General features: G+C 38.1%; 1 protein-coding gene across 9 annotated transcripts in view; it reads right to left on the reverse strand.

Annotated features, from left to right (window-relative positions):
- Positions 1-14,708, reverse strand: part of KIF21A (kinesin family member 21A) — a 131,192-nt gene that overhangs the window by 45,057 nt on the left and 71,427 nt on the right. For 5 of the 9 annotated variants that reach the window (XM_067564420.1, XM_067564426.1, XM_067564424.1 and 2 more), the window contains exons 10-19: positions 14,369-14,432; positions 13,598-13,801; positions 5,750-5,837; positions 5,511-5,625; positions 3,765-3,953; positions 2,363-2,562; positions 2,002-2,109; positions 1,442-1,510; positions 1,101-1,315; positions 246-399 (exon numbers count right to left, since the gene is read on the reverse strand). In XM_067564420.1, coding sequence (XP_067420521.1) covers positions 246-399; positions 1,101-1,315; positions 1,442-1,510; positions 2,002-2,109; positions 2,363-2,562; positions 3,765-3,953; positions 5,511-5,625; positions 5,750-5,837; positions 13,598-13,801; positions 14,369-14,432 — 1,406 coding nt within the window. The remainder of the gene's footprint in view (positions 1-245; positions 400-1,100; positions 1,316-1,441; positions 1,511-2,001; positions 2,110-2,362; positions 2,563-3,764; positions 3,954-5,510; positions 5,626-5,749; positions 5,838-13,597; positions 13,802-14,368; positions 14,433-14,708) is intronic. The other 4 variants (XM_067564423.1, XM_067564421.1, XM_067564427.1 and 1 more) reach the window with 1 other exon arrangement.

The following is a 14,708-nucleotide window of genomic DNA, read 5'->3' on the forward strand; positions in this document are numbered from 1 at the left end:
GGATTCAAACACTTCCGGCAACAAAACACTTTATACACTTGTGCCTACAAGGTGCTAAGCATCTTTTACCTATGGCCTGGACCAAAGTTTACTCAAGTCAGAGGGAGCCTTTCCATTGACCTCAGTGGGCTTTGAATCACCTTGGCAGGTCCTATATGAACAGTAATTTATTGATAAAAGAAAGTATCTACTTTCTGCTGTTTTAATAAAATAGTATGTAAAATATTACATAGTAAATACCTCACCTTAAGTAGTCTATTCATATCTGTTTCCATATTGGAAATGGTCATTCTCTGCATAATGATGTCAGTCACTCTGCGTTCAAGTAATTGCCACTTCATCCTTGCTGCCCTTGAGGAATAAACTCTCCCAATTGTTCCTTTCCTTTGATATTTCTTCCTATGGTTAATTCATACAGCCACATTATTGAATGTAACTACATGGCAGAGTTTAGATTTTGAAACTGCATATTATCAGTGCAAAAATTATTATTACGTTTAAAGACAACATGACAATCTTTTGCAGACCCTGACTTCACATCCACCTATTTGTAACCAGCCCTCCTCAGATGTACCTCACAGTCCTTAGCACTTCAGAACATTCGTCAAGTCCTATAGCATTCCAAAGGAGGCATCATGGAAATTCCAGCAATGATTTATAAAAAGAACGTCCATCATCTGAGGACCAGTTTCAATTACATAAGCAAGTTGGCCTCAGAGAAAACCCAGACCATCAAGAAATCTAGTTGTATATGTTTGTTTTCCTAAGATTTTCTTTGTTCTTAAGAATAATGTGGGTGTTGGACCATTGAGGACATTCTGCTGAGTATGGCACCAGAATTTTAAGAAATTTAGATTTTTAAGTATGACCTGTCCTATAATGTCATTTTGTATTGTTCTACACTATATAACATGCCAGGCTCGATCCTGCTCCTGCTGAAGTCAGTGGGCATAGGACCTTTTTATGGGTATACGAAGTAATATCAGATTGTAAAATAAAAGCCATTAAATATCTATCTAGATGTGAATGTCTGCTATAAATTATAAAATTGGGGTATTTTTAGCTCTCATTTACAAAAAATAAGTTTGTTGAGTCTTTACCTGGTTCCATTTGTTGCCGTTACTGATAATGCTTGGACCCTGGCCACAGGAATTCTCATCTTCTGCTGTGCTGCTGATCTCGATCCATCATAGTCTACAGATGACACACTAGAACTTGGTTCTTGAATAGGATGATCAGGCAAACTCAACTTCCGACTCACCCTCCCAGCTGCTTTATCAGACATAGGCCTTGCTTGTCGACGAAGAGCTGTAACCTGAAACAGCACAACACCAAGACAGATTACTACCATCTGTGGCTGCATTATAAATTCAACTTTATGGACACAAATGATGCAAATATCTATGATCCGACAGGATACACCAGTTCTGTAAGACAATACCTCTTCTGTTTTGCGGCGTAGAACAACTTCTTGATTTCTTTTCTGAGCTTCCAGAAGTTTGAGCTGATGCTGTGAACAAGAACAATGAATAAGCTAAATATTTTTATCTCTATCATTTGTCATTAGCAGTCTGTAACTGAAAAAGTAGTCCAATATATGCTAATATAGGCTTGCAAAACTGTTGTGAAAATGGGTCAACCCAGATGCAAAATTTTCTTGTCCATTCTTTGATATGATGATTATAATGTGAAAACACTCCTTGATACTTTACTTGCCCATCTAAAAGGTAACTTGTGTGTGGTGAATGGACAAACAAAATTTTGCAAATAGTATGGATATATCTACAATAAGGCTTATTTTTCCCCCCCAGTAATAGTTACTACTTGAAGCCTGGAGGCAGGATTTCCACAATGTAATTAAAATGCATCAGATGTCAAACAAAATCTTGTTTAATTGTGAGGAGGAGAGGATTTGTGTTTATAGGAAACACACTCCATATCACAATGAGAATGTTTACTATTGTACAGAAAACTTCATGAACATTCACATCTGTAAATCACCTCTCGCTTCCGCTGCTCCTTTTTAAGTTGCGCAATCTCTCTATTTCTTCTAGATTCTGTCATCCTGGCTTTTTCTTGTTCTTCTTTCATTTGTTTCATCAGACGAACCTGTATAGAAACAATCTTTTAACTACCCTAACAGAGTCTATTTACTTTAAATCAAAATGTTTTTATTCTCCCACCAATCATGTAAAGAGCATTTTCTTCATACTATAATCTCCTATTACTATTTTGTGCTTTCAGTAATTTACCAGACATATATTTTTCCTTTTTAATGTCATAGCAAGAAAATGGCTTTCAATCCGTTTCCCACTGAACAAACGTTAACTGAGCAACATTTCCATTTAAAAAAAACCAAAACCTTAGTTTTCTTCATCTCAGTCACATCCTGTTGCAGTTTTCTCAGCTGCTTTTCATACTGAGATTGATTTTTAAGCAATCGTGCATGTTCTTTCTGAGCAGTTTGAAGTCTTTGCAATTCTTTATTCATGGTTTGGAGCTTCTTCTCATATTCTGACTTAATTTTTTTTGCTTTTTCTTCTGAGCAGGACTCCACGGAACCTAAACAACAAAGGGGAATTCTTATCTTCATTTTGTCAATACTGAGTTACCTCTGCAGTCAGAAACTGACTGGCAGTAGCCTCCAATCAGCTTAGACAATTTAATTTGCCATTTTGCTTCTATCTTCTACACTGCTATGAAGTCTCTACCCAGGATTAATGACTTCTATAGCTTTGAATAATGTATCAGATACTAAAACCATTGGTAGAAAATCTACCTTTAACTACGGCTGTAGCTTGTTGAGTTAAGTCTTGGCCACTACAAAAGTGTATTTTACTTTTTTTTATTTGCTTGTAACCATTCTGACTTTACCCCTTCTACTTGAACTCCCTTAAAATAAATTTGTTTTACTTTTATTCTAAATAAACCTAGTGCGGTGTTTGACTTGAAGTGATTATTAACACCAGTTAAAGCAACAAGCTGCTGTACTTTTGCCTCTTTAAAGGAGCAACAAAGCTTATCACTTCTCTGAATGTTCATGTGGAGGGCTGAACATTTCCGGGCAGAGAGTTTGGAGGAAATTTAGGAGTGGGGATATGTTGGGGATACTTGGCCAGTAGAAACCAAGGCTGGTGGAGACCAAAGTGTGGCTGTGGTGAAACAAGCAGATTGTTGGAGTCAGAGTTGCTAAAACCAGGCTGCATAATACACAGAGGCTCACATTTGCTTATCTGCTAATGGCAGCATCCATAGAGGGAGCTACTGTAGCAAGGTATTTTGAGACATTCAGGGTTACAGGACAAGCAGTGACACAACAACCTCTCATTGGTCTGAAATGCACCCCAAATGTGACAAGGCTATAGAGCACTAATTGCACCACTGAGCCGTTCTGCTGTGGTTTTGGTTATCTTATCTTATTTAGGATGACCAAAAGGAAAAGGAAAAAGAACCTCATCTGAATTCAAGTACTAATCTATGTGAAAAGACGTCAGAACTCCCATGAAGTTGAACATACATGTTCATCTATCCTAATACCAACCAGCAATAAAAACTTTTAAAAAAACAAACAAACCTAGTATTACTAAAACTGAAAAATGAACAAAGATCAGAAAATTATTACTCTAATTAGCATCTAATTTTCAAATCATTTCTCCTCTCAGTTTTAATGCAGTACCAACCTGTATGTATACAGGGAAAGTAACAATTAATTTGTCTTCAAGATACTGCACTAAAATTTATTTAAATAATGTTATATATCTTACCCAAGTTTTGAAGAACCTGATCTCTTTCAAGTTGAGTGTCTCGAATCTTATGTTGTAGCATCATCAACTTCTCTTCATATTGCTTTTTCAGAGTCTGCAATCTTCGTTGGCTGTTCTCTAGTTCGTCTATCAGCTTTTGCTTTATGGCAATTTCACAAGTAATATTTGCTAAATCTGCCTGAAAATTTGCTAAAAGAAAAGAACGAAAAATTAGATACTAAACATGGAGGCACTCATATTCTATTGCAATGAGGGCTATATAAACATCTAGATAGATGCTTCCTGTAACTTTAGATAATCAAAATATAATGGCATGGAAGCATTTTTTCCAAAAGCCAAGGATTTTGAAAAGCCAAATTATTTGGCATAAACGACCAAACACTGAGGGCAATCAGGCAAAAAACATCCGCACTCTGAGCTGTACAAACGTCAAATTTCTCAAAAAACCCTATACTGCCTAATATGTGTGGATCATGTAATACTTTTGAGTTGACGTGTAAAATCTGTCATGCTCAAATGAACACATTCTGGGCAGTCACAGCTCATTTGGCGTTTAACGCTTGTTTATGTGTAATTTTATGCTGCATATGTGATTGTGCACATAAAGATTTTGGATATTTGTGTTTCACAACTCCTTACCCTCAACTTCCATCTCTGACATGTCCCCTTCTGTGCTCAGCTCACACAGCCTGCTAGAGTCTCTTCAGATCCAGATCTGGAGAAACTTCCAACAGCAAGCTCAGGAAATTATAGAGAGGAAGTCTTGACTAGTCAGAGAATCTTGGAGGTCCCTCTCACTCACCCTCTTACCCAGCTGCTGAAAAGGTATATCTTATCTCCAGAGAGAAGTGAGGAGCTGTCTCAATCAAAGGGAGGGAGTCTCCTAACCCTGACTGCAGTTAGGTTTATGAGGTTTAAGGGGAATATCTTTGGCCCAATGGGCCCTTGTTTCTCTGGTTGATCTCCAGAATGGAGCGGTCAGCCAGGACACTCAAGTTCTGCGGCCCCTTTAAAGTTCTTATCTGACAGTCAGTCAAGCAGAGAAGAATCCATATACATGGTGTTTTCTCATGAGCCAAATTGTTGGGCTGGGCTGAGTCTTGGACTCTACGCTTATAAAGGGGGCAGTCCTGATTGGTGTGTAATATCTACACCAGCTTTTTGTGCCAAGTGCCAGCTTTTTGTACCATTTCTGTATAGTAAAGCCTCTGTCTCTTCATAACTAAGTTGGCTCATGAGCTTCATCATTTCAAACTCTGAAAGTAGCTGAATTAACAGGTGCTGAACGTCACCACCTCCTCCTCGGCGTTCTTCAGAACTAAGGAAATTAACCTAGTTTTTAAATCGTATACTTAGTATAGTTTTCTAAACAAAAGGTTTAGAGAAATAAATTAAGTGTCAGATTCCTTCTACTGGGTTATAGAATAAACCTGGGTGAATTGTGAAAGGCAATTCAGGACTCTTGCAGTAAGATTAGATGCAATGTAAAGAAACATTCTAGGAGCCCACAGAAGGGCACACCATAATAGATAATTCACAGAAAACAGTGATAATAGGCTCAAGAGATACTGAGCATACTTCCCTTCCAGTGCAAAGGAACTACAAATGGCATTCATCATGGAGAAGAAAAATGGAAGGAAAATGGCAGGACCAGAATGAAACAGTATCACCTACACACAAATGTGGAGTGCTCAGACAAAAGCAGATTAAAAAAAAAATTCTGCACAAATTATGAAGTGATGTCACCTTTTTCATCTAAGTCAGAATCAGATTCATCTGAGCTTTCAACAACTTCCATGTCATCATCATCATCTTCGTCTTCTTCCTCATCCTCATGTTCACTTACTTCCTGACTTTCTTCCTATAAGTAAGCAGCAGGAAAAATTAGGACAAAATCTACATTTACTCACCTCCCCTTGACACGGAGATCAACTTGAGAGTACATGGAAACAGGGTAACAAATCAGATTAAGAGCTAGTACTTACCACTTCCAATTCCTGATTCTCTCTCTCTGAAGTGCCTTTTTCATCCCTTTTCTCCTGTTCATTGTCTGGATTATCCTCCTTAATGCTACTAAAAGAAAGTACAAATAAAACATTAGCTCACTGATGCTAGGATTGTATTTTTCCCCAACCCAGTAACCTGTCTTTGATACTTGTAAAAACATGATGCTTCAGAGAAAGGAGAAAAACAAAATGCAGCTGATCAAGTGAACAAAATGGAGCAATTGGAAAACAACTTCTAGACTTCTACAGGTAACATGATGATGTCTTGATTTTTAATTACCTTATTATATAACCTTAGTTCATGTAGCAGTATTATTTATAAAATAATTTTAGATTTTTCCTTTAGGATTTTTAAATTTTATAACTAGAAACATGAGCAACAGGAATAAAAATCTCAATATATTATATCAGTACCCATTTGGATAGAAATCAATGTATTCCCTGGAACTTTTACCAAACAAAACAGAACAGAAGAGTATTGTGTGTGTGTAATTTAGCATGCATATATAGCAGATTTTGTTAAACAGCATGGCACATTCTACGGTGTATCATCTGAAAACTCAGGCATAAGGTCTGGAAAACAGAATCCTAACTTACTAAACTAATTGCTCTTTGGAGCTGTTATGTATCTGTACATCAAAGAATGCTCAAAGTAGGCACTGATACACTATAAAATATCATAAGAAACCCCGAATAGGATTTTTTACAATAGGACACAGTTTCAAAAAGCAACTTTTTCATTTGTCAATCATGCATTTTAGACTTTTTGAAGCATATTTACATGCTTCCTGTGTTTAGAATATTGCTTAACCCACTTGGATGCCAAATGCCTGTACTCTCTTCCCTCTCTTGAAAATGTGAACTGTAATGATAGTTTAAACTACAAATTAATAAAAGTTTAAAAATAATTGGTGTATTAAAACGGACTATTATAAGCACAGCCATTAAAAAGAATGAAGCAGAATACAATTCTCTTTTCTAAGTGCCATGTTGTGATGGAAAAAGCAAAATTCACAGTTAAAAGTGACCTACAAAAAGTCAAGTAGCATATTCCAGTTATTTCACCAACACATACTTAAATTCACTCTGTAGCTAAGGTAAAAGGGCCATTTAGCACATTATAACTTAAAACCATCTTTATTTCTCTTCTTTCTGGTCCCACAGCTTCCATTGTCACCTGGGCTGACTCTCTCCTGACCCAGTAAGATAACACAGCATGTTATTAGGTGTAACAGTTGTTGTAGAGGCGAACTGAAATTGGCCCACTGCAGATAAGACAAATATTTCCTAAATATATTGCATGTCCTTTCATTATATATTATTCATTTTGAAGGGGTAATTGCTTGGAAAAAATATATCATATTAAAAATCGAACTTTTCTGACCCAGTATGGGTGAACCTGAGTTCCAATACCGATTTATAAGTACTATATCACAGCACAATACATGCTGGGGCATCAGCTCAGATCAGGAGACAGGCAGGATGGACATCACAGAACCAGAAATAATTATGTTTTTATGCAAATTTGCTGAACGTCATTCAATCTGGCAACTATCAGCACGTTCATGAAGTGCCTGGAATTTGGTACATGACTTTTGTAAGTCAGCTTTAAAGTGTGCTTTTAACAGTAACTGTATAAATGGCACCATATTACTCATCAGATCTGCTTCCTGTGTTTATTCAGAGTTATAAATGCTTATTTTACTTTTACTCCTGGCTAGCTGGATTCTGGTCTATTCATCATCCGTACAACTTATCAAAATTGCAATTGTAGAATCTTTACAGCTCATGATACAGGACACCAAAAAGAACCCAGCTTGACTTTCAGATTCCAGAAAGGAGTCTGCAAGGCTGATGGCCTTGAGATTTCAGTCATTCACCATTAAAATTAAAGGAAATTTTGCACTGACTTCAGTGAAACATGGATCATGCCCCATGTGCCATTATGGAAACTATTTTGGGCTGTTTTAATCACTCTCCATACATTTCTTATTGGGAAGCATTACTATCCCTCTCATGACAAGATGTCTTTCAGAATTTAAGTACTTCTCAACCTGCCATTATTGGAGATTGCAAGAATGACGTCTGCTTAATTCTGCAGCTATTCTCAGTGTATATTTACACTGAATGCTCTCATTTATAACCATGTGGCCGCCCAGCACGGTTCTATATAAGAATGTAGCTAGGTAGGCATGGCAAGGCTGAGGATAGTAAATACATGCCTGACAGGTAAGGGTACATACGCAAGCACATACCCTACATGGCTCTCTACTCCCCCAAGCTGTGCCTCCCTGTCTACACTGCTATTTTGAGCAGTGTAGTGTGCGACTGCCTCCCCGCTGCTGGAGCCTTTCCTGATGCAGGGAAAGACTCAGGCAAAGGGTATGCAGCTGGGAGACGCTCTGCCAACTGCCCACTGCTGGAGCCTTCCCACACCTCAGGAAAAGGCTGTGGCAGGGAACTTTTCCCCACTGCCTCCCTGCTTGCCCACCTTGTGGTGAAAGGGCTCTGCTGGAGTCTTTCACTGACAAGCAGCTGCACGCTGCAGGGTGGATACAGCTTGTTTTTCATTGCATGTGTAGCTATATGAATATTACACGCTGCCAAAACTACTGTGTATTATAGACATACCTCAAAGACTAGAAGCATTCCCCCCCCCCCAAACACTACTAGCCTAACAGGGCAAAAGCCCAAGATTAGCCTTAATCCCCAATTACATACAGTATGTTTCATCCTGTTTAAACAAAAAAAAAAAAGCGTTGATTTAAAAAGCCCCAAATGAACCACTCTATATGCTAGCAGTAAATTGACAGATACTGTCTGCTAGCAGTAGATTCATAGATACATGTAGAGTAGTTCATAGTCTTGTCATGTATGGCAACTAAATTAATTTAAAATGACAGTTTAATTAAAAACCTGGGAAATATTCCAACCTTCTTTCTTCTTGATTGCTTTCCTCAAGTTTCTGTAGCCTTCAAAAGCAGGAGGTACAGTATTGGAAGGCCAAGCCAATGAAGGACAAACCAGACAGTGAAAGCGGAAGTGGTAAGAAGGTAAAAATGATACATGAGCTTGTGGATTTTAAAATGAAATTTAAAAAGATACCATCAAAAGACAACGAACAGTAAAAAGGCAATACATTTTGTGCAGTTGGAGAGTAAACAGACAATAAAGAGGCAGTGTACCCTAGACAGTGTTTCTAGTATCTGAGGTTAACCAATCTGTCATTGTAAAGCACTGTAGCAGTCTACACTTCAAGTTGCATTAGTGAGGAATTGTTGGGAAAAAAAACATTTTAATTTGAGAATTACTTCTAATTAGCTTTTAAAAATACTGTCTTCAAAGATAAGTATGTCTTCTCTTTTGCTCTTCAAAAGGCCATTTAAATCAGCACAGGAGGCCATTAACAAAATATTGTTTTAAAACATCAAAAAGTACTGCCTTTAAACCATGCTAACAAATTATATATCCACAGCTATGTACTAGGACACTAAAAGAATATACTAATGTTATATTATAATATGCTACAGGCATCTACATATAAAACTTTGCATTAACAACAACAACATGCAGAAAACTTCCACTTCTAATAGTAAAACCATACATGATACATTATGAACAGAACCCATCTATAGATCTGCAAACTGCAATTGCTGGATTGTTAAAGGTGTTAAGACAAAATAGTATAGTTTACTCTTGGATTAAAAATGTATAATAGCAACAAAAAAGTACACACTAGAAGCAATGGAATGAGAAAAAAATACTAGTAATGTTTTAAAATGAGAGATGTATTACAGCAAGGAGATGTGTGAATGACTTCAAATGCAGAAATACCCTAAATTACTGAAAATATTTTATAATTTTGATCTCACATTCAAATTATGAACTAATTCTGAGTTACAGCATTTATTGGAATGCTTTCCTATTGGATACCTTCCTTCTGAAGCAACTGGGACCTACCCACGCTAATCCCTGTTTAATTATATCACTAATCTAGTGCAATAAATACTAGTGCAAGAACAGTTAGTATAGTCATCAAAAAGATTATGAAGTATGTAAAAATTACTAAAAAGTCAAAGAGGCAATGTAAATGTAGCCCAGGAACTGAGAGATTAGGTCGCAGACTGGAGAACACTACTCTCAGATATGTGACAGTTCCACCAGCCATGTTGTTCAGCATATTTCTGAATTTAATAAGTTTTGTGACAGATGCTCATCAAGGGCTAAATAGTCAAAGCACTGCATACTTATTGCTCATTTAAAAACTGGCATTTAGGCATACAAGCAGATTTTCAGGCTACCTGACAGTGATCTAGAAACACCTATTTAAGATGACGCATCAGCTGACTTGTGTGACTAGAAAAGTATTGTATCAAAATTGGTGAGATGGCAGGGGTGCTGGAACAATTTTTATAGTGGGGGTGCTGAGAGCTACTGAATCAAACTGTTTTTTAACCATGTATAAAATGGAAACCACTTCAAGCCAGCATCCCTAGTTCCAGGACCTATGTGACACAAAGCACCCTCAGAATTTTTTCAAATGGTACACATCCTCCCCCTCCTCCAACTCAGGCAGTCACTGCACTGCAGTCAGGGCACATGCTCAGAACCTTCAGCCAGTCCAGCAGTGAAGAGCTTCCCCTCAGCCTTGGGGAAAGGAAGGGATGCCAGCAGCACTGACCATAAGGGAGGCAGCAACAGGGGTCCAACAAGGTGAGTAGGGGACCCAGCCCCTCCCCTTGTTCTGATGCGAACAGCAACCCAGCAGCTGCTGCCTTTCCGCCTGACCATTTCCAAGACAGCAGCATAGGCAGCCTTGCCACCCACACAGAGAGTAGTGGGCTAGAGAGCCTGCATTTCCACCACACAGGAGCCCCTGCCTGAGCTCCAACTCTGTGGGCTGAGAAGGGAGGCCCTGGAACTTCCCCGAGCTGCATTGGGTGGGAATGTGGGTATCTTAGTCCAAACACTTCTCCTCTGAGTGGCAGGTCCCCAGCTATAGAGCCACCCATGCTGCTGTCTCAGGCACGGCCTGGAGGGAAAGTGGCATCTGCTGGCTCTTCACTGAGAGCCAATGATACACACCCTGAATAAGGTACGTACAGCCGTGGGCACCACTGGGTGACATGTGGGACAGTATTAGTAACTAGACTTACTAATCCAATCTTCAGAACATTATGCTATACAAGCGCTGTGCTGGTCAGGCAGCTTTAAAAGAATGAAATCCATAAGAAGGTACAGTACAGTTAGAGAAGCTGAATGCCTGTAGGAGAAGAGGAAAGAATCCCCACGCAAACCTCAAGGCAATTTGTCCCTTTATAATACATTAGCTAATCCATTGCGGACTACTGAAATTGGAGTGGAACAAACAGAGGAACCGCTACCCCAACACCCATTCTGCAGTTCGTTATGTAGATGGGAGGAGTCCACAGCTAAGAAATATCACATCATACCTGTATGATGCCCCAAGCCCTAGCGTTCCTCACTTTTCAAGGGGTTTTTCCTGGGCACGCACCAACAATTTATATAGCTATTATTCCAAGCAGTATGAGCCACCAATTTTCCTTTATATAGATAGCGACACAAACCATACAGGTATTAATAAACCATTATCACATTCAATAATTGCTAGGATGATTAAAGTGAACCCAGATGCAGTGTTTTCTGAACCTCACAATAAGGAGGCTACAACAATCACTCTATTGCTTAGGCATTAAACAAGGACATGATTTACATGCCATACATGTATAAAACATATAGGAACATATGCCCTGATAAGCAACCTAAGCAGATTTACACCCGCCAATTTGCCAGTTCTGGAGTTCAGTCTCTTGCTGCCAGCTATGGCTAATACCAGAGACTTCAGAAAAAGGAAAAAATAAATAAATAAGTGCATGTCCCTTTGCATAATTTTGTACATGGGGTAAAGTTTCCTTGAAACCTTCAAGTGACCAGCTCTGGCACCATAGGATTTTATCATCTTTATCTTCATCTCCAATACACACTTTTATGGGTGTGACCCTGTAAAGCTCTAGCTTAGCAAAACACTTACAAAGTGATTTAAACTTTAAAACAAGATTACACCTCAGCTCATGTGCGTAAATTCACGACACATTCTGAAGTGTTTTGCTGGATTGGGACTACAATGCTCAGTACCTTCCAGGATCAAGTCCCTAAAAAGACATCAAAGAGGACTACAGGAGTCTGTACAAAAACCCCAAACAAATTTGAAAATTCACTGCAGAAGTAGGCACAAAGGAACCTACTGACCATTAGAAAGGGTAAATTTCTACAACCAACAGTCAGTGTTTTATCAGTCACCACTTATGGTTAGAGCTTTTATAGATATGGGACCCAATCCTGTAGATCCTCCTTATCGAAGTCAATAAGAGTTCTGTATATTGCATATTTTAGCAGATTTTTTGAAAAGTTATGAAAATTATTGATAACTTATTTGTATATGTTTCAATGGCCAATAAAAACATAAATCAGAAACAGGAAGATTTCAGAGAAAAGAGGACTATTCGTAGGGCCATACCAAATTAACGGTCCATTTTTGGAAATTTCAGTTACAGCATTTTTCAAACCTTGAATTTCATGGTTTCAGATATTTAAATCTGAAATTTCATGGTGTTGTAACAAACCATAAATATGTATTTAAAAATGGCAAATTACAAGCATGTCAAGTCCTTAAGACTCAGCGTTTCTCAAACTGGCTAAAAAAGGGGGTTGCGGTATTGCCACCCTTACTTCTGTGCTGCCTTCGGAGTGGGGTGGCAGAGAGTGGAGGCTGCTGGCTGGCCAGCTCTGAAGGCAACACCTCTGTCAGCAGCAGAGCAGAAGTATGGGTGGCAATACTACTGTCACCATACCAAGCCACCAGTACTTCCACGCATAGTATGGTGGCAATAGCATTGCCATCCATACACTTTTGTGCTGTTACTGGTGTGGTGCTGCCTTCAGAGCCGGGCACCCAGTCAGCAGCCACCACTCTCCATCCACCAGCTCTGAAGAATAGGAAAAAAGTACACAAAAGACCAGATTTCATAGTCTGACACATTTTTCGTGGCTGTGAATGTGGTAGGGCCCTAGCTATTCGCTATTTAGAGAAATCAATGTATCAAAATGAATGGATCCTTGCTGTCTGAACAGGCATTTATATCAATGTCAAAGCACATTTCAGTAAGTTAGAAATTTAATAGAAAACAATGAAGCATGAAGTTACAGTGAGATAGGAAGTCTTGAATTCAAACAGGGATAGGAGCTGAAGATGTACAAAGCAAAAGAAGCCATTTAAGAGCTACTAATGGAATTCCCAACAGCTGTTCAGGATCCAGTGGTTCTCAACCTATTTACCGCTGTGGGCCAGATCCAATACTACCTGTATGGCCCTAAGGATGTCACAAGGGCTGCAGCTGTGCGCTAATTGGGCTGCAGGTTGAGAATCACTGTTTTGGAGCAAGCTACTTCCTTTTGTTTCAACACCAAGTATACAAAATAGTTATTTTCTCTGACTGAAATCTCAGACTTGTGTGAAGACAATAATACATAGATTATTTGTGCTTTTATAGTTTCAAAATTATTCAGAGTTTCAAATGATAGAAACTTGCACTAGGACGGAGGCCTTGATTCTAAAATACTGTGTGTTTAACTTTATAGAAAGGAAGTCACTGGAAACACACATGCATAAAAGTTAAGTATGTGCTAAGTGTTTGCGGGATCAGAAACTTAGATTCTGTGCAATACATTTCAAGGCTTACTGGTTAAAATATACCCCTTTGTATACAAACTTTTAAAACATTTTGAAACGTGGATTTTAAATGCTACCTCTTTTTCTTCTTCTTTTCTTTTTTTTTCAGTTTTTCTAAATCCTTCTTAGCTATATCAAGAATTTCCAAAGTCTCTTTTTCTGAAGAAAGCACAGAAGCAGAAAATGCTGAAGGGCCTCCAAAATATGATGGTCTTGTTGAAGCTCTTGACAGGCTGCGTCGAAGATTTTCATTAACTGCTTCGCTTTCTAATAATTTTGCTCTAACAAAATAAAACAAAACCATTAAAAAAGCACTGAGATACCATGCAGTTATAAATACTATGACTGTATAAAGAATATAGTTTCATAGCACCTGAACCAAATTGTCTTCAATTTAAACAAAATTGAAAATCATTGTACAACATATATAAAATATTAAGAAAAATAACTGATATTTCCTGAAATCATACCATTTCGTACCTTGACCTTACCAGCTCACTAATGCTACATGGGAACTGGGCTGGATCACAACTTGCAAGGTAACCACTAAGGAACAGTGAGGTTAAGTCTAAAAAAAGTTACCAGTCAAATTCATACTAATCTTTGTTTTCCTTTAAAAATACTGTGTATTTACATTAATTATTTTAGATTCTACTTCATTATCAAGTTTTTTAAAAAGTATTTTCTCAAATACTAGTCCTTATACAAAATTTCTAGGTTCTGCTAAACTATAAAGCTATTTCCGATGTTCATTTTAGTCCACGTCAATCATATAATAAGTAGCAATTTAGGTTCCCTCCGCCCCTCATAAAAATGGCGCAAAACACCAGAGCATGTTGTACAAGTACCTGAGATCTTCAATTTCCTTGATATAGTTATGAATCATGTTGCTGATTTCCTCATTCCCTTCTCCTTTGAGAGACAGAGAAAGTGATGTAACAACTTATGCACATTAAATTAGTATGGCTGCAGTGAAATAGGAATACTAAAATACATTGTGATTTGGGCTTCCCACTTTACATTTTCTCATTTGCAAAAAATATATCTATCTATCATCAATAATCTGATAAGTGTTTACAACCAACCTTGTTCCTTCCAAAAGGAAATTAAAATATCTGGGGAAATGAGGAGCTTACAGTAATGAGCTATATTTCCGTAAGTAGTGTGTCACACTGAACAGGTACCAGT

Source organism: Emydura macquarii, unplaced genomic scaffold, assembly GCF_026122565.2.
Source record: "Emydura macquarii macquarii isolate MOO-44397 ecotype Brisbane River unplaced genomic scaffold, CSIRO-AGI_Emac_v2 contig_2636, whole genome shotgun sequence".
NCBI lineage: Eukaryota > Metazoa > Chordata > Testudines > Chelidae > Emydura > Emydura macquarii.